The sequence below is a fragment of the Brassica rapa genome, chromosome A03 (genome assembly GCF_000309985.2).
Source record: "Brassica rapa cultivar Chiifu-401-42 chromosome A03, CAAS_Brap_v3.01, whole genome shotgun sequence".
Classification (NCBI taxonomy): domain Eukaryota; kingdom Viridiplantae; phylum Streptophyta; class Magnoliopsida; order Brassicales; family Brassicaceae; genus Brassica; species Brassica rapa.
The window spans coordinates 25,573,974-25,594,554 of record NC_024797.2 but is presented as its reverse complement, the minus strand read 5'-3'; the positions used below and the strand labels follow the sequence as shown (position 1 = coordinate 25,594,554).

The 20,581-nt window shown below is 36.4% G+C and overlaps 2 protein-coding genes across 2 annotated transcripts in view; both read right to left on the bottom strand.

Moving 5' to 3' along the window:
• Positions 1-1,305: 1,305 nt before the first annotated feature.
• Positions 1,306-20,581, bottom strand: part of LOC103861069 (potassium transporter 9) — a 645,946-nt gene continuing 626,670 nt past the window's right edge. Inside the window, exons 11-14 of the mRNA XM_009138779.3 lie at positions 2,952-4,272; positions 2,822-2,869; positions 2,489-2,609; positions 1,306-1,978 (exon numbers count right to left, since the gene is read on the bottom strand). The gene's annotated coding sequence lies outside the window, so the exon portion shown is untranslated. The remainder of the gene's footprint in view (positions 1,979-2,488; positions 2,610-2,821; positions 2,870-2,951; positions 4,273-20,581) is intronic.
• LOC103861276 (F-box protein At1g69090) lies at positions 15,512-17,012 on the bottom strand. Its single transcript, XM_009138989.3, has one exon. The coding sequence runs from the start codon at positions 16,732-16,734 to the stop codon at positions 15,616-15,618; it is 1,119 nt and encodes a 372-aa protein (XP_009137237.1). The 5' UTR covers positions 16,735-17,012; the 3' UTR covers positions 15,512-15,615.

Genomic DNA, 20,581 nt, shown 5'->3' with positions numbered 1-20,581 from the left:
TATTTTTGGAATAAAATTAAAAAATAATTTCTAAAATGTATATGACATAAGTGTATAATTATGGAACTTGATATATTTAATATAGTTATCAAAAATTATATTAAATTAAATTATGATTACAAAAAAAAAATAAATATTTTTTTCTAACGGTTTTACAAAAAACATAAATACCAAAATTAAATTTCTTAAAAAAATTAAAAAAAAAAGTATACCCGCCATTCAGAAGGGCGGGTGAGAATCTAGTATACATAATAAACTGGAGGTACCAAATTAAAAGATCTTTATAATGCATTTTTTAGATTTAAAAGTTTCTTTTCTATTCAATTTTTTTTTCAAAATAATCGTTATTCATAATTATAATATTATATAAGTTTGTGAAATAATTTGTTTTTCATGACAAGTAAAAGCTGATATTAAAATAAAAATTAAAATGATATTTTTAAAATAAAACATGATTTTGATATTTTTTTTATTTTAGATGATTAATAATAATATATTAATAACTAAATATTTAATAAAAATTATTAATTTATTAATCTATGGTTTAACAACATTAGATCCAGTGATCTAGTGACTCTGGAAATAATCTGGTTCAGTGTCCAAGTCGATTTTAAAATAGTGATAGTATGTGTTAGGATGCGTTTTTTTTTACTATTTTTCTTTATTTTAATAGTATTTTACTTTCTTATATTTATTAATTCTTCGTTACATATTTATTACTTATACTTATTAGTTGTAAAATATATATATATATATATTCTAATTTTAGCAATCTTTTACATGATATGCTACAACTTTTGATTCTGTGATTTCTAGGTTTGTTATTTGAGTGAGGAAAAAAAATTGTGTTGTTATGGCTTGTAAATGAATAAACTAAACATTAAAAACCCATTCTAAGATATTTACAAATTAATCAAAATATTTTTTATTGATGGATCATATAAAAGACCAATTTTCTGGTGTGTTTATTTATTTAATTTTAGTTCAGAGGTGTTTATTGGTGTCATATAAACAACCAGCTTTTTATGTTCTTTTAAATTTTTAGCTTAATCTGAAAAATCCAGACTCTGTCAATAATTTGTTGCCCTTTTTATTTTGTGGTTATATAGAATTTGATTAATTAATAAAGAGTTCAGGTTACGGAGAGAATGAGGATCCCATAGATGAAATTTAAATCAAGGTGACATTACCCTTATCCTATACACAAAAATCTTTTCACCAAAATGGAAAGCCCGAAGGCATATATATGTTTGCAGATGTCCCTAATTATAAACATAGTGATATTTTTCCAGTTTTCTCCTAACACTGGCATATTTGCTATTACTATAAAGAAAAATAATGTGACTACAGGAATGATAAACAAAGCTTCAGTACGTCTGCGAGAGTTAAGAAGAACTTCGTAAGTCATTTCTTACTACATCATGGCAATAGCTGGCTCTTGAAATAATCTTCTGGAAAAATGATCTTGCCTAGCAAAAAAAGATGAGTACAAAAGTTTGAGACCTAAAGTAAGAAAGCTACAAATGATAAAAAAATAGATCATATACCTCATTTGTTTCCTATGCTAGCTACTACAGATACAATATCTATGTAAATTCTATTCCTTTTCGTCAAAACTACATTAGACAATATATAACTCTCCTCTGAAAATAATGCTATATATGAACAATATATATAGTCTCATCTATAAATGTCAAGCTCACATCATCCTCCCTGAATCTTCCAGCGCTACATATATGCTCAAATAGTTCACCTCCATTAGCATATTTCATTACAATAGCAATATTCATTGGTGTCCAAAACCACCTGAAAAAGTCAAGTGAGGTGTATCTATTGTTTAATAATCTCTCTTGCCACGTTTTCAAATGTGGTTCTTTCATTGCCTTCCTCTTCTTCTTTCTTGGAGTTCATGGCCTGAGAAATGGATTGACCATGTATACAGCGAAGCTCCATAGAAAAAGGAAACACTGAGACAACCCTGTTGAGTTATAAGATTGTGAGTATCAAATCAAATGACAGACCAATATAAGCAATCTCAAAACCATTTAGAAAATAAACATGTCCTAAGTTCAAGCATTGAGATTGAAACCAAGATATTAATAAACACATTTTAAGAGATCTTATGGGTGGTGTAAATGTAAGTGTTTGGGAAGGAGAAAGTACAAAGCTGTCTGGTGCGATCAGACAGCCTGTCTCATCACAGAGGTCATGAATGTCGGTACATGAAATCCAAAGTATGAAACCTTGATTACTACTCTTCCTCCAAAGATGTCTTCGCCTTGTTCACAAGATTTTATCAAGAAAAGTCCACACTTAATTCTACGTGTTGAACAACAGAGTAGAAACTTTATGGAAAAAAAAGAACATGGATGATACAATATTAAAATGAAATATAGTATGAGAATTATAAAAATATGATTCCAGTCAAATTTAAATATATCATCAAGTGTCATTAAACTTGTACAAAGAGAGGATAGCAAAACCATACCCCTTTTGGAAATAGACTTTTGCCAATGTCAAAAGGAAGTAATCTTTGAAAAGCATCTTGATTCTCATTTTTTACGCTCCGAATAACAGCTTGCTCATAGATAATCCTTAAGAGGAGAAATCTACAAAATTGATCGATCCAAATCATCTATGCAGCAGAACAAACAAATACAGCAAGAGCTTCATAGTAAGATCTGAAGTTATCTTGAAACCGTTGTTCAAGACGATCCCAAACTATAAATATATATATATATATATATATTTTTTTTTTTTAAATTTTGAAACGTTTTGCCTCAAGATCTATTAAGGGTTCTGTAAGAAGACATATACTTACATTTGTTGGTCGATTCATGTGTGATTCAATATTGATCCTACAGTGAACCTGAAAACAGAGCAATGAAAGAAGAGCGTAAGAGATTATATAATGTAACTTCTAACTGATTGATGATATGATGGAGTCTTACGTAAGGCATCACCAGCATTAGGAGTCGTAGGTTCTTGAGGTGCTTGTGATGTTACAGCATCATCATCTCTTTGGATCTTACATAGACGTTGTTGCTCTTTCTCTCTTTTATCCCTGAACCACATTGGTATAAGTTTGTGGCTGTCTATTCTTGAAGCTTCACGTATCTTCCGATAAGTCTCGCAAGACTGATAGTAGGACCTGAAATATTCTGTGTACATTGCTTAACAAAGATCCCAAACTACAAAATAAAAATTTATAATCACTGAAACCACCAGTTCAAGTGGTCAAGAGACATATCTGTATAGTAATACAAACCAAAGAAGAAGAAAAACTGACACAATTCATCAGGTCTTGTAAGCTTCAGAGAGCTTCAGAGATATAGACCAAAACTAAGTATGTAATCCCATGTCTTAATGAGAAGAGAAAAGTTACATGCAATTGATGGGAAAATCCAAAAATATAAACTTGACACACAATATTTACATATATATATAGAGAGAGCCAATAAGAGAAACTTACTTGCAAGAGTCAGCTCCAGATTTTATTCACAAACAATGGAGGAAGACTTGTGAATTTGGTAAAAAAGAATCTGAAAGAGCAAAGCGAGATGACACATCAAAAAATTTCAATCTAAACCAGTTCTGACAGGTTCTATCCACAGTAAAAGAATGCCTTAAGCTGACAATAGATCACTACAGCTATTGTAATCTTTCCTCAGAAACTTCGATAAAAGAGAGAAGCAAGAAAGTAAAAGCATGTGAAAGGCGATCCACCAAGCCATGAGAGACATCGTTGAAGAACAGCCATTAGCGCCTTGCTGGTGGATTATGCTTTGGTTTCCATTGCTTGATGTGATTACTTATTTATTTGGTGAATATTGCAAAGTGAGCAGAAGCGAGATATGGGTTTGAGCCAGAGGAGTGGAAGACGAAATAATATATGAGGATCGGAGAATTTAGAAACGCATTAGTTTCTCTGATGCGGAGGAAGAAGGTGAAGACGATAAGACAGGTAGGGTTTCTACAAAACTGGCGTGACCTGGCACCATACTGCTTTCTAATTGGTCGATTTAATTTAATACGTGGCAGCTCTCTCCGTCGAGCTTATTGTGCTTTTAGTATTGTGATATAAGAGAATTCTAAAATAAAATCTTGAGAATTCTAAAATAAAATCTAAAGAACATTTTCCAAACGGTAAACTGTATAAACATGCGTAAAAGATATACACACAGAAAGCATGTACGTTTCGTGTATAACAGAAAGGCATAAAAAGGTAGACACGTAATAAACACTTAATTATGGGGCAAAACGTAACGTCATCTTTTTTTTTTGTAGTTATAAAATTAAACAAGTTTGTAGTTATAAATTTCGCTCGTTTCTTAGAGCACCCTTATCGCACGTCTTTAGTGGGTTTCTACTGTTAATCATCATTAAAAAGAAAATCAAAAAGAAAAATAAACAGGAGAGGCGTTCCTTATTTGGAGTAAGGAAAGAGACGTTTATTCATGACACGTGTGGGCAAAATGAGAGCAGAGAGGAAGAGTGTGGCTTCGGTTTCGTGATCTGGTTCTGTTCTCTCTCTTTCTCCGAAACCTCTCCATCTTCGTCTTCTCTCTCAGAGGCGATTTTCTCTGTCCCCGTGGTTCCTTGATGAAACGGTGGTACTCCCTGTCTCCGTGGCTCATCGGCTTCCTTGAATCGTGTCTCCTCGATCAACCGACGACGGACGTCTCTCTCTTCGTGCCTCCTCGAGTTCATCGCCGATTAGGTAATCTCCCTCTCCGTGGGTCTCCTCGACGGCGAAGGACGGCTCTGTCTCTGGAGATGCTTGAATCGGAAGGTAAATGTCTTGTTGTTTCTTCAATCATGCATGTTATAGATTAGACTTGTTCTTGTTGTGATCGGATGTTTTATTTGTTTGTAGGTTCGATTTGGTCTGGCGGTGGCTCACGTCAACGGCGAGGGAGGTCTCTGTCGAAGGCTCTCCGCGAATCGCTCAGGTAAAGCTTCTGTTGCATCTTCTTCAATCATACATGTGGGTTTGTTTGTTGCAAGTTAAAAAATGTAGATTTGGCTTCTTTCTCGTTAATAATATTTATGATTCAATCTCGTTTTGATGGTTGCAAGTTGCAAAATGTAGATTTAGCTTTTTTATGGTGATTAATATTTATTTTGTTTCTGTTTTTGTGTGGTGAGATGAAGAGATCAACTCCCGTTTGATATGTTCAGTGGAAAGAGAGCTTGGGAAGGTTCATCAATATGGTCATTGGACAAAGGAATTCGCAGCATGACGGGTTAGTCTTTCTCTATTTCCTCTGCTCTGAAATTAAAAGGTCTAGCTTGTTGTCTGTAATGAAATGGTGTAGCTTGTCGTCTGTAATGAAATGGTGTAGGTTCTGGTGAATTCAATTTAGGGCAGATGTATGCGGCTTCTAGTTCCTTCTCCTCCTTCTCCTCTATCTCCTCTTTCTCCTCTTTCTCTTCTTTCTCCGCTCTCCTTGACTTGGAAAATGGATTTCAATCCATTTCAGGACTCGGCAAATTTGGTTGACTTACTTAATAGTCAGCAAAATGTTGTCTTTGGCAGTCAAGGAAGTGTTTCACTCTCTTCCTCACAACCCCCATCCGTAGGCAGTCAACGTAACGACCTTCCAGCTGAGCGTAAGGAACGAAAGACGTGGACGGTCACAGAAGATATAGTGCTTATTAGCGCGTGGTTGAACACGAGCAAATATCCAGTTGTAGGCAATGAGCAAAGGGGAGACTCTTTCTGGATAAGAGTAGCAACATACTTCTCGGCTAGTCCCAAGTTTCCTGAGAGTGATAAAAGAGGGCGTAATCAATGCAAGCAACGTTGGCACAAGCTGAATGAAGTCGTTGGTAAGTTTTGTGGGGCTTATGAAGCAGCAACCAGAGAGAAAAGCAGTGGTATGAATGATAATGATGTTCTCAAATTAGCCCACGAAATCTACTTCAACAACCATAAAAAGAAGTTCACACTTGAACATGCTTGGAACTCTCTTCGCAATGACCAGAAGTGGTGTCAACTCTCTACAGAGAAAAATGATAGCAGCTCGAAAAGGAGGAAGTTTGTGGATGGTTCACATTCTGTAAGCTCTCAGATGAATGAAAATGATGTTGTAGATGGTGATGAAGGTCGTCCCTTGGGTGTTAAGGCAGAAAAAAGGCGTGGGAAGAAGGCGGTCGTTGAGGGGAAGGATCGGGAAGATTTTGATCATATGTGGGAACTGAAGAAGGAGGATTTGATCCTGAGGCAATCACACTCGAAGATGACCTAGATGATGCAGAAGAAGCTCATAGGAGCGTTGGTGTCTGACGGGATCTAAGTGTAACTTCTCGGTTAGATTAAACAGACAAGCAAAAGAAAAACATAACCGAGAAGTTACACCTAGATGATGCAGAAGAAGTTCTAAAGAAGAAGCTCATAGGAGCGTTGGTGTCTGACGGGATCTAAGTGTAACTTCTCGGTTATGTTTTTCTTTTGCTTGTCTGTTTAATCTAAGTGTTCTTGCTTGTCTTAAAAAATGTGTTCTTGTTTCTTCTTGCTTGTAAAATATTTTGTGTTCTTGTTTCTTCTTGCTTGTAAAATATTTTGTGTTGTTGTGTTCTTGCTTAACCTAAGTGTTCTTGCTTGTCTTAAAAAATGTCTTGTCTCTTGCTTGTTCTTCATATAGATATTATGCCTGTCTTGTTTTTGATACTGATTTCATCTCTCTGTCTTGTTCTTGTGACTTTCAGGAGCGTTGGGAGTGAAGAAGCTAGCAGTACTGGGACTTGACAGTGTCTAATTATTGTAATCTAGTGTCACGGAGTTATGTACGCATGTGTAGTGTAGTACTTTTCTAGTCACAGACTTACGTATGCATGTGGAGTCTAGTACTCTAGTCTTGTCTTTTTCTTTTTTAGTGTAGTCACAGACTTAAGTCTTTTTCTTGTGTGTCATTTTGTAACCTTATGTAACCTTGTGACACCACAATCTCTATATATAACAACTTAATGTTCTCTCTTCTCACCATACAAAACGAGGAAAACATTAGATCAAACAAACTTCATTTTCAATCAACTTCATTTTCAATCAAACTACATAACGATCAAAATTCAAACCAACATCATTTTCTATCTCTTTCCTTGTTTCTTCGCAGCATCCAATTTCCCTCTTCTCACCATACCAACTTCATTTTCTATCCGTGTGATCAAACCAAATATCATTTTCCTTCTTCTTGTTTGGATCATAAATATGGCTTCCTCTTCTCAAAATTTTTTTCAAGATCCAATGGATGATGCATTTGATGAAGCTTTTGATCAATATTTTGAGCAAACCTTTGAGAAATTTACCAATCGTCTTCAAGAAGAAACAAGGAAAGAAAGGAAAAAAAGAATTTATATCGAAAGAAATCGCGAAGAAGGGCATATTCATTTGTGGAATGATTATTTCAGTGATACTCCCACGTATCCCAAAAATTTGTTTCGACGAAGTTTTAGAATGAACAAGCCATCGTTTATGCGCATTGTTGATCGTCTCTCCAACGAAGTTCAATACTTTCAACAAACGCATGATGGTCTCGGAAGGATCAGTCTCTCTCCCCTTCAAAAGTGTACTGCAGCCATTCGTGTCTTGGCATATGGTTCTTCGGCTGATACGGTCGACGAATACCTCCGGCTAGGTGAAACAACAACTCGGTTATGTGTAGAACATTTCGTGGAAGGAATAATAAATTTGTTAGACGATGAGTACCTAAGAAGACAAACACCGGCTGATCTTCAACGTCTACTTCATGTTGGAGAGTACCGTGGATTTCCCGGAATGATAGGAAGCATCGATTGTATGCATTGGGAGTAGAAGAATTGTCCCACCGCTTGGAAAGGGCAATATTCTCGTGGTTCGGGTAAACCAACAATCGTTTTAGAAGCGGTTGCTTCATACGATCTTTGGATATGGCAAGCATTTTTTGGACTTCCAGGTACATTAAATGATATCAAGGTTCTCGATCGTTCACATGTTTTTGATGACATCATTCAAGGTTATGCTCTGAATGTCACATTTTCTGTCAATGGAAGACAATATCATATGGCTCACATTTTCAGTCAATGGAAGACAGTATCATATGGCTTACTATCTCACCGATGGTATTTATCCAAAATGGGTAACTTTTATCCAATCAATTTCTTTACCACAAGCGCCGAAAGCAGTTTTATTTGCTCAACGTCAAGAAGCTGTCCAAAAAGATGTCGAGCGTGCTTTTAGAGTCTTGCAAGCTCGCTTTGCCATTGTTAAAAATCCGGTGCTCTTTTGGGATAAAGTTAAAATAGGGAAGATTATGAAAGCATGTATCATACTCCATAATATGATAGTAGAAGACGAACGAGATGGATACTCTCTAAATCATGTTTCAGAGTCTTTCCAAGGAGAAGAAAACGGAAGTTCACATGTTGATCTCGATATTGATAGAGATATCCCTTCAAATATCGCAAATATGATGGATGCTCGAGCAAGAATTCATGATAACCCAATACATCACCAACTGAAATATGATTTAGTTGAGCATATATAGGATAAATTTGGCGGTCGAAGACGACAAGTAAGCTCGGATGCTTTTTTCAAATTATTCTCGTTTATTTTACTAATCTTTGTTTTTATGTTTTTATTTAAAAATCTATGTTTAAATGGTATCTTTTTATCTTTTAATTAAAAATTTGTAATAAAATAAGTTTAATATTTTTTTATTATTAAGAAACCTTAAATTAGAGACTTGCAATGGAGGGACACAAAATCTCAAGGTTTTAACTATGTCTCTTATTAACTTTTCTCTTTAAATGCTATTAAAAAAGATTAAGAGACGCTTAGGTAAATTAAGATTAAAAATAAATGAAAAACATGAATTAAGCAAAGGGCCGTTGCCTAATTAGTACCGTGAAGCGTCCGTCCCTCGGTGCCACGCGTCGGAGCTTCATTGGATAGAGGAGAGAGAGAGGACACGGGTTGCGTCTCTTTTGTTTCTTTTTGTTTTTTCCTTCTTTCTTTCTTCCGTGTCTCTTCTCCAAGGCGATCAAATGGCGATTTCACTTCTTGACGGTGGATCTCCTCAACGAAACGGTATCTCTCTCAGTGGGGCTTGTTGGCAAATGAAAACGGCGTTCCTCTATCGGTTCCTCTCCTCGACCAAGGAAAACAGCGAGATCTCCTTCGTGGTGGTTCTTCTCCGAGGAAGCAAAACGGTGACTGCTGATGCTCAGACAAATCGAAAGGTAAAGATTAGTTTTAATGTTTGAAAATTTCAATTATGCATGTCTTAAATAATTTCAATTAGATTGTTCTCTGTCATATTGAATCATAACGATTTCATTCTTCTGATTTTTTTTTTGTCTTTGTGTCTTGAGGTGAATTGATCAAGAGACATGATCGAGGCTGGAACTTTCTCTTTGTCAGACAAAACACCCACGATAGTTAATGAAGGTAAAACCTCTGTCTTTGATCTTTTGAATTGGATAAATACTTGATCTTTGCTCTGTTGAATTGGTTAAACCGTTGTTTTTATTGGTTGGTGTTGGGTGAGTTCAGTTGCGATTGTATTAGAATTTTATTGCTGTCTTGAATTGGTTGGTGTTTTGTGGTTAACTTTATGTTTGAGTTCTTGTTCTTGAACCGTAATAAATTACGTTAGGTTAGAGTTGTGTTAAGATAATAAATTAAAAGTACGGTTGTGTTAAGATAATAAATTGAAGTTTTGGTTTGTTAGATATGGATGGTGTAGTGTGATAATTGTGTTAGATATATGTCCACTCGGGTTTGGTTGTGATCAATGCTTCTCTTCCTTCTATTAAACTGTGTCCTTCTCCTCTTTCTTGAACAACCCGAACCCCACTTCCTCCCATTTGTTCTTTAATTTATCTTTTCTTTTCCATCCTAGGATATGGATTCCAATCCATATAGACATAATCCAAATTTTGTTGATCTTCTAAATAGTCAACAAGATGTGGCATTTGGTTCCTATGAAGATAGTGTCGAGCTATCTTTAAGCCAAGTTCCTTTTCTTCCCACTCAAGGTACAGCTGATTCGAACTTCGTTGGAAACACTCCTCCTGACCGTAAGGAACGAGGAAGTGGACGCCTTCGGATGATATGTTGCTCATTAGCTCGTGGTTAAACACGAGCAAGGATGCAGTGGTTAACAATGAGCAAAAATTAGGCGCTTTCTGGTCAAGAGTAGCAGCGTATTTTTCAGAGAGTCAGGTCTATGGAGGCGAACGGAGAGAGGGAAATAATTGTAGGCATCGTTGGCACAAGATAAATGAACAAGTTTACAAGTTCTGTGGCGCCTATGAAGCTGCAACAAGGGAGAGAAGTAGTGGCCAGAACGAGAATGATGTGGTGAAACGTGCGCATGAATTTTTTTTCAACAACTATAATAAGAGATTTCTCCTTGAACATGCTTGGAAGGAGCTGAGGAACGATCAGAAGTGGTGTGAGCTTTCATCTTCCAAAAACGCAGGAAGCTCAAAAAAAGGAAAGGTTGATGAGGACGGGGCAGACTGTTCAAGCTCTCAACCAAGTGAAACAATGCGTCCAGAGGGAGTTAAAGCCGCTAAGGCCCGTGGTAAGAAGACAGTGGTTGATGTGGTCATCAGATCAGCAACTGAACCGGAGGTCAACCCAAAGCCCTACTCAACCAGCCAAGGTGCAAACCAGGACATACGTGCACTAACAATGAGATATCTTACAAACCAGGAGGGTTTAAATCACGAGGCTAATTCTTATGGATTCTACACTCAAGAAGGAGTCCAGGCCAATTGGAATTGGGCCAAAATATTCACGGAGCAAGAAGTTATGAATTTTACAAGTCAGAGGTTTTCCAGCCTGTCCATCTGCGAGTACCCGACTTTAGAAGGAGATTCCAGCCCAAGGAAGGAGCGGCCTGAACCAAAGCCTATATAGAATTCAAGAAGAATCTCTCAGATTTCCAGAAAGCCCAATACCAGGAGAAATGGCCACAGAATTATGAAGTTATGATCCAATCTCCAAAACCGGCCAAACCAGTTCTACACTTGCCTCAATTGGAAACTAGCCGGTTCAATCAGCTTCAAACCAGAAATTGGCGACCAGGAGATCAATCTATACATTCAGGAAGTCTATCCAGAGATCCATAATAGTTCTACAAGTTTATACAATGCACCAGCCAACATTGGATCATGAGGATCCTCATTTACTTCAACTTGCCTTATTTGGAGTCTCAAGCATTAAAACTCCAACAGCTCTTTTTCCTTCAGATTAGGCACGACCTCAGCACATTCCAAACCATCAATAAGGTTCCCAGGAAGCTTAGTTATCCCTTCAAACCGTCATTTGATCAAGCTGAGAGTGTTACACAACCAGCAGCTTTATTCCATCCTATCCTTTGTTTATTTATCTTGTTTTATTATCATTATCATTATCATCATCATCTCATTCGTTTTCATATTTGTTTCTGTTTGCATCATAAAAATTCTAAACTCATAAAAATCGGTTCTCTTTGTTTTCAGGTTTAAACCTTGGTTCCACCATTCAACCAATTCGTGGGTTAGACCCCCCCCCCCCCCCCCCCTGTGCCTACAACAGTGGTTGAGGAGAATGCGCAGAAGGAGAATGCGGCCAAGGAGTTTCAGTCTATGGTGTCATTTAAACAACAAGACTTGGTCTTGAAAGATCGCTTGTCTAAGAACATGCTTCTAGACAGTTTAATTAGCAACTCCAAAGGACCGGAGAGAATCAGAGAGTTGAAAATCGATTCTCTCCCAACTCCAAAGCCGACCATCCGCCACGAAACCAGTCTCATAACCTCGCCGTGAAGCCACCAGAAGAAGAGACGTCTCCCGAATTGAAGATCTCGCGCGCGACCTCGCACCGGAAAGAAACCCAACGGCAGGACCACGAGAATATCGGAGAGAGGACTATGGATCTAGCGAACAGCAAGGAGAAAAGAGGAAAAAGGGGGAGGAGGGGGTCCTCCGGCGGCCACACACGCGCGGACGCGCCGAAGATAGACGACTGTTGCTTTTGGAGTTTTGTGGTCGGGAAGAAGGAGGGGATAGAGGAGAGTGAAAATTCTTTTTGGATAACATTACATGCGTTTTCTTTTATCAATAGTATGTATTATGTCCTAAACATAATTTACATTGTATGTGTTGCGTGTTTATAAGCTGCAAAAATCCACGCGTGGTTTTAGGGGGTGATAGTGGGTACTAATATGAAGATTGAAATCTTATGCATGGTAGATTTTTGGGGGTACTTGGTATGAGAATGTTTTCATAGTCTGTCTGATGTTTGCCATATGTGACAGTTTCTCTATATGTATAACGATGGTAACGTTATCATACATATTATTATTGATGTTGGAGCTTCTCGACATATCATCGGTGGTAACAGTTTTTAATATATCACCTTTGATGGGGGAACCATCGACATATAATCAATGAGGGTTATACGTCGAAAACTATCACCATCAAATATGTAATGTCAAAACCCATCACTAATAAGAGTGATAGGTGCCTCGTTAGTCGTTAACAATCTAGTTATGGTAAAATTCATTGCGATTATTGGGGTCAAAAACGGTCATGACGGAATTAACACCCGCAAACCCTCGGAAATGGTATTTCCGAAATGATAGTAAAAAAAATATGATTTTTGTAAAAATTAACCAATATGAAGTTTTTACGAAGAAGTATCCTTGAAGGCTCAAAGTGGACAAACCAAGCTCGGTCATTGCGCAACTACCGCACATGCACGCTGTCCGGTTGCTACGTAGCGACCGAGCTCGAGCCAAAGCAAGGAATGCGGTAAAACGATTGCATGATCTCGAGGAACTCGTCGGTACTCCTGCTTGGTGCCCCTTCCTCGATCGCACGATGGGTCAGGACCGGGAACGACTTCTCTTTGGAAGGAGTCATCGAACCGTAATGCGTAACCCACCACGCCTCATTCTCGGCGGGATCTACCGAGTGAGGCACGAACTCTATCTTCGGAACAAGGAGCTCTTCATGAGCACTTGCGGACGAAGACCCTTTCCTCGCAATGTTTTTCTTACTCGACATTTTATACTTCTCTTTTGGGAAAATAGAAGGAAAAGATGGAGAGAAAGAAAAAAAGTTTTTCTTAAGAGAAATCTTAGAGAAAACAAGAAAGTGAATAAATTGTGAAGAAATAACTCCACCTTCTTATAGGCATGAAAATTTACTATTCAAACTCGAACTTTCGGATATTAATTCCATCCAACACGCCTAACTTGTCAAACATGCCTAACCGCACGATAGGGCCCTACGATGCATGGTCCTAACGGGCTGGGGGGCTAACTGTTGGGGTCAAAAACAGTTAAGACGGAATTAACACCCGAAAACCCTCGGAAATCGTATTTCCGAAAAGATAGTAAGAGAAAAATATGATTTTCGTAAAAATTAACCAATACGAAGTTTTTACGAAGAAGTATCCTTGAAGGCTCAAAGTGGACAAACCAAGCTCGGTCATTGCGTAACTACCGCACATGCACGCTGTCCGGTCGCTACGTAGCGACAGAGCTCGAGCCAAAGCTCGGTCGCTACGTAGCGACCAAGCTCGGCCAAGCTCGGTCGCTACGTAGCGACCGAGCGTCCATCCCGCTCGGTTGCTACGTAGCGACCGAGCTCGAGCCAAAGCTCGGTCGCTACGTAGCGACCGAGCGCTCGTCCCGCTCGGTTTCTATGTAGCGACCAAGCTCGAGCCAAAGCTCGGTCGCTACGTAGGTACCGAGCGCTCGTCCCGCTCGGTCGCTACGTAGCATACGGGCTCAAGTCAAAGCTCAATCGCTACGTAGCGACCGAGCTCTTCCAATACGTCGATACGACACCAGTCCATGCATTCTTGTCAAACCTTCGATGCTATCTCCCGAAGACCATAGCAAACTCAGTCCATGTTTTCCACTATTTTAAATCATCGATCAAACTTTGCGGATTGAAACCGCGGAAAGTTTGTTCTTTATCGAAAGAAGTCGCAGTAAACGCTTCGAGTCGGAAGACGGCCCAAAGGGACCTAAAACACGACTCGAGGCCCACCCTACGATTTCTTAAACCAAAAGCCCGTAAACCGTAGCACGGTTTATGCTTGTCGCGCAAGGAAGGATAAATGTCAAGTTTCCGCGGATAAATACGAAATTTTGAGGATAATTATGAAGATCGGGAAAAAGGAATATCTCCATTTTATGCTATGACGGCTTAAGGGCAGAAGAGTAAAAGCGTAAACCGACCTTGGAGCAAGTATATAAGGAGTCCTAGGCGAGAGGCATGGAGAGAGACTTTTTTCAGAGCAAACTTAGCACTTAGAGCATTAATGCAATTTTCCGTTTTTGTTATTTCGAGCTGCGACTCCATTAGGTTTAGCCGTCTTAGGGTTGCTAGAACTAGGAATTTCGCCGACAGCTCTCGAGCCTAGGCTTATACCTTGTTGTAAACGCTCATACGCAAATTCATAACAAGATCTACTTTGCTCTCTTTTCGATTTTTATATTTTATCGTTGTTATTCTCGTGTTCTGATTGCTTGACGTGTGGTATTAGCAGATATCCGAGTCCTCTGGGAAATTAGGGTTTTCCTAGTTTCCTTATTTAAACAGAAATCGACAGTGCGAATTTCGGTTCCCACAGCGATAAAAATTACGACGAGAGAAAAAGAGTACAGCGAGGTAATCTCTATCTGAAAATAATGAATACAGTTTTTTTTCATAGGTCATAAAGATGTTACATTTCCATTTTGATACCGTAGATGTATTTTCGAAATGTTGTAATGAAAAATGCATGTGTAAACAATCAGCCAGAATATCGCATATTCACTTTTTAAATTTTCTCGAGTTCCCATATGTACAAAATACTTTTTGAAGGGATGTGCTTTATTATATTGCTTATGATAAAGTTTTCTTTGAGTTGAGCGACATAAATTGAGTTATTTTCAAAAAAATTGTTGGTTCTTTTTTAATGACTATTCGACTTGATTTTTGCATGTAGTAAATCATTCACTTAAGCCGCACACATTCTTGATATGTTTTATGAAGCGCAGTGGTTTCTACTTGATACAGATATTGCAACCAAGAACTTCAAGATAACTGATCATCCTTATAAAAATTCCAACTTTAAATATATTAATCAAAGCATAAAGTTCGAATTAGGTAATTACATACAAAACGCTTCTTTACAATTAACAAACAAAGATTTCGATATTCCTTGCAGACGCATCAACTCAAAAACACATAAACACAACCTCTTCAATGCCTGCCACACCTGCTACGCTCATCTATCTTAGTATTAAAAATTCAAAACTTAAATATTATATAAAATATATTTTTCATATGGAATATTACATAAAATGGCACTGAATTTAATATTGGTCCTAAGTTTTCATTGATGGGCGTTTTTGTCATTTAATATATATTTACCTAAGCATAATATATATTGAAGTGTAATTTGAGATTTCCAAAAAGCTTAAGCAAATACAGATATACTATCTGGAGTAGTAGAATTATATTATCTGAATTAAACATAATATTAACAAAATAAAATATAAAATTTATATAAACCTCCCGCAGCTTATCGTAAGTAGTACATGGTTAAAGCTTAAATTCAAAACAACAACGAAGGGTAGATATGGATCAAACATTCATGAAACTTGGTAAGAACCAACGAACTGTAGAGAATGAAAGAGAGGAAGACACAAGTTGAGGTAGTTTTTCAACCTTCTTCGTATCGAGATTGAATACAAAGATTTCAGTGTCGTCCAAATTTATCTGATCACCAGTGAAGTAAATAGAGTTACTAGTGACGCCTTCCTGGTCCTTAGCCAGCACTGTAATACCCAAATCCAAAATAATCGCCTCATCTCCCAAAGAAACAATTTCCTCTAACCCCTTTGATGAATCCATCTTGAAGATTTTAAAGTTCCATGTTTCGGACATAAAAGGACTTTCGCTCTTAACAATTAAGACATCTCCTCGTACAGTGACTACCACATTCTTCCTCCTGCGAACCGCTTGGACATGCCATGGAATTCGAGGCAATCTCATCCGGCCGCCTATTTTTGCTAGTTTTACGCATCCCCCTCCTACGCTAACTTTGGAAACTTGTAGCGGAAATTCACCAGAAAAGTCGAAAATTTGGAGTTCATCATTGGTGAGACAATAGAGCTTGCAATCTTTGAATACCATGTCTCGGATACCTGACAACTGTTCCGGGATTTGTTTCCACGATTTATCACCTTTCTTGAAATAAACCAGAGTTTCTCCTATAACAAGGTATTCTTTGGTTTTATCGTCTATCCATAATATCGGAGAGTCAAGTCGTTGATCCGATGTTGTAGGTAGTAGATTGATCCTCTCTCGGGTTAAGAGATTTAAAATGTAAAGAGGATTTTCATGACAATACTCCATCAAAAGCCAGCTTCTACAAGTCGCCAGACAAGAACTCTTTGCAAAGTCGTCGCCAAGATGTTGAGTTTTGTAGAGCTTTCCTTCTGTATCTTCAGGATTGAACAAGAGACAGTAATTCTTTTCCTCCGGGAAAATAATCATCCAAGGGATCTTATTGTTTGGCTTAGATTGTCCCGAACCAGTTTGCCAAGATGAACAAACTGATTTAGCTCGTTCAAAATCAGCAAATCCAAGGCGCTTGAAGATCAATCGCATGATATCTAGAGGAAGCTCGGACCAGCAACAGAGTTTTCTTTTTGGTCCTGGTCGAGTGACTGCCATAGCAGAGGCAACGTGAGAGGCCATCCGGCGGAATCTGGGAGAAAAGTAGGTTTTTCGTTCTCTCTTTCTATTGGAGAAAGTTTATAAAGAGCTAACTTAGGGATTATCGGTTACCCTTTAAATAAGATAAGCATGCGTTTCCATCACGGATATTATGTTATTTTATAATTTATATATTACTATAAAAGAAATACTATTGTGCTAAGGCCTAAGGCTATAACGGTGGTGAAGCCATCTGACGAAACTTTAACGGCAAAGCCTTCCATTTTGGGACAAAATATTTGATGTTTCTTTATCTATCATTTTTTTTTTACTTTTCTAGATAATCATTAAAGCTGATATTATAAAATATTAAATTAGTTAATTTAACATTTAACCAACTAATAATATTTTTTTTACATATCTTTTACGTATCTTTTGCATATCTTTTTAATTTGATAATAAATAATTATTTATTGTTCAAAAGTTTACAAAAATATTTTCTACTCTAACTTTTGAAAAGTATTATAAATATTTATATATGTCTTTAATAGCCTACAGCTTCATTTTTAAGGAAACAAAAATCTTGTATTTGGCAATAATCATTTATTTGTTTATATAATGATTACAAATTTTGGAAAACCTTAATTGATGCATGCCCATAAGACATATGTATATTAGTAAAAAAAATATTATACCCTTTTGTCACTGAACATTTGAGTACATTTTAGCAAAAAAAAATGGGGAAATTTTTTTTTAAACCAAAAAATGGTCACTATGTATCTTTAGACTAATTTCTATTTTTTTACCATTTTTGCCTCTAATGCCCTTTTGTATTTTGAATAATAAATGAAATAAATAGTTTTATAACCTAAAGAAAATTTGAAAAATAGTAACTATTTATAAAATACCTATATGAACTTACTTATACTTTTTTCTAGTTGTAAAAATGTTTAAATAATAATTTCAGATTATGTTCTGCATAAAGTAAAATTGGCATTCTACAAAGTAGAACATGAATTCCACTTATTTCATTGAATCTACTATGTTTAGGATAAACATTATATGCTTAACATATTACTCTAAAATCTATAGAAATCGGAATCCACAGATTACTATAAATCTAAAAGATGTAGAAACTGATTTCTACATATTTACTAGAAATCTAAAACTTGTAGAAATCAAAATCGACACATTGCTATAAATCTGAAAACCAGTAGAAACCGAGTTCTACAAATTTATTGTGTTCTACGAATAAATATAATTAGTTCCTAAAAATATGGAAAAAAAATATTTGAAAATATTTTGTTTCCTTATATGAAAAAATCAAAAAAAAATTAAAATACTATTTAACAGAAAAATCGAAATTTTTAAAAATGAAATTTTAAAAAATCGAAATTATATTTTTTAAATTTGAAAATATTCTGTTTCCTTATATGTAAAAATCAAGATTTAAAACAAAAACTAAAATTTTTAAAAGAAATAAAAAAATTAAAAAATATATATTTTGTTAAATTTTATTACAAATTAAAAATTAAAATTAAAAAATTAAGGGTAGTATTGCCATTTTGAAAGTAATTAATCTATTGAAACATAAAATATATGAGATTAACCTAATGAGACATAATTACCATTTTTTGGCCTAAAAACACTATTTTGATATTTTCCCAAAAAAAATATTTAGCAAAAACATTTGAGTACATTTCCAAAATCATATCTTAAGAATATTTTCGGAACGGCAAACTATAAACACACGCATGTCCATAAGACACATGTATATTAGTAAAACAAAATATTATACCCTTTTGTCACTGAACATTTGAGGACATTTTAGCAAAAAAAAAATATTTAGCAAAAACATTTGAGTACATTTCTAAAATCAGATCTTAAGAATATTTTCGGAACGGTAAACTATAAACACACGCATAAAAGATGTACACACACAAAAATCATGTACGCAAGAAATCATACATAAGGTGTGTGTTTAAAATGTATGTTCGTTTCGAGTATAACAAAAACGCATAAAAAGTTAAGACATGTAAAGAACACTTAATACACTATTTCATGTTTACGTGGAAGATGATCTGATGAAGAACACAATTAATGTATGCATTCATCAATTCTCTTCAAGACCATTATACAAAGATTAACCAGGCGGCTCTCCACATAGTATAGCAAACCCAGTCTTTCACGAATGCATGAAACACATAAGAGTGTTAACATATCTCTATTCATAGGGCATCATAAATATAAAAGCATAAATTTTTAAGTAAGCTTGGAGCATCAAGAAAAAATTGGAAATGTTGGACACTGAATAGGACACATGTACATAAGATTTATGCATATCGTAAGTTCATAATTTTAGAAGAAAAACATACACTTTTTCTATATTTACAAATTTCATCAAATCTTAAATAAGAATACGGTATCTTCATTATTTGCAAAATGTATCAAATATGCTGGAGTCGTTTTGTTTCTTTGGGAGATGAGGCGATTATTTTGGATTTAGGTATTACAGTGCTTGCTAAGGACTAGGAAGGCGTCATTAGTAATTCCATTTACTTCACTGGTGATGAGATTACAAAGAAGGTTGAACAACTACCACAACTTGTTTCTTCCTCTGTTTCATTCTCTAGTTGGTTCTTACCAAGTTTCAGGAATGATTGATCACTATCTATTGGGCTTTCTCTTCTTTGTTTTGTTTTTTAATTAAAGCATTAACAAAAATTGATAATATTTTATTGATTATCATTTTTATCCCGACCTTCATGATTATTTATAAAGGCCAGCCATAATGATATTGGACCTGCGTATAAAGCCCAAATGGAGGAAATGAAGAAGACCGTTCTGTCTTGTCGGCTTCAGAGAAACAGAGCAAGCATCTCTTACGTTAGCATGGTACAAACAGGCAAGCTCACTGTGTCACGACAAAGAACAGATTTGAATGTTTGGACAGCTGTGCTGTAGTGGATAGAACTTAACCTAATTTTGATGAATGTATATAACGAATGTAAAGGGCTAATATTTGCCGTCAAGTTGAAAGAGTTAATAAAGAACAAGTTTTCATCTTTGTCTTGTCTTTGTTTCTTGACATTCACATGGTATCAGAGCCATGGAAGAGGCTTCATAAACGTTTTCAACTCCAACATTGAGTATCTCTCATTGTGTTACTCTGAAGCTCTCATCTTCGAACTATCTTCTCTGGAAGACTCAGTTCGAATCGTTCCTTTCGAGTCAGTCTCTGCTTGGTTACATAGATGGATCTACTCTGCGCCCAACACCTACAGTCACAAGAAGACACGGTGATGATGTTACAGAAGAACCAAATCCAGATTTCGTCAAATGGGTTCGTAAAGATCAGTTGGTGATGGCGTGGTTGTTTGGGTCTCTGTCAGAAGAAGCTCTACGTTCTGTGTATGTTCTACACTCAGCGGAGGAAGTATGGCTCAGTCTAGGGAAGAAGTACAACAGAGTCTCTGAAACACGCAAGTTAGATCTACAACGTAAACTACAAGGTATGTCCAAAGGGTCAAAGTCTATGACTGAGTACTTAGGAGAAGTCAAAGGTGTCTGTGATCAATTGGACTCTATAGGAAGTATACTTACTGATCATGAGATGATTTACGGAGCACTCAGTGGGTTAGGCAAAGAGTATGAATTTATCTGCACTGTGATAGAACATTCCATGGACGTTGTTCCACACATGAGTTTTGAAGATGTTGTGTTCAAGTTGGTTGCTTTTGATGAGAAACTTCAGACGTTCACTCAACAACCTGAAGTCAATCCCCACTTAGCCTTTCACGCTGGAAGAGGTTACAACACTCGAGGTCGTGGAAGCTATAATCATCGAGGAGGTTACCGTGGTCGTGGTAACATGTCATACTCCACCAGA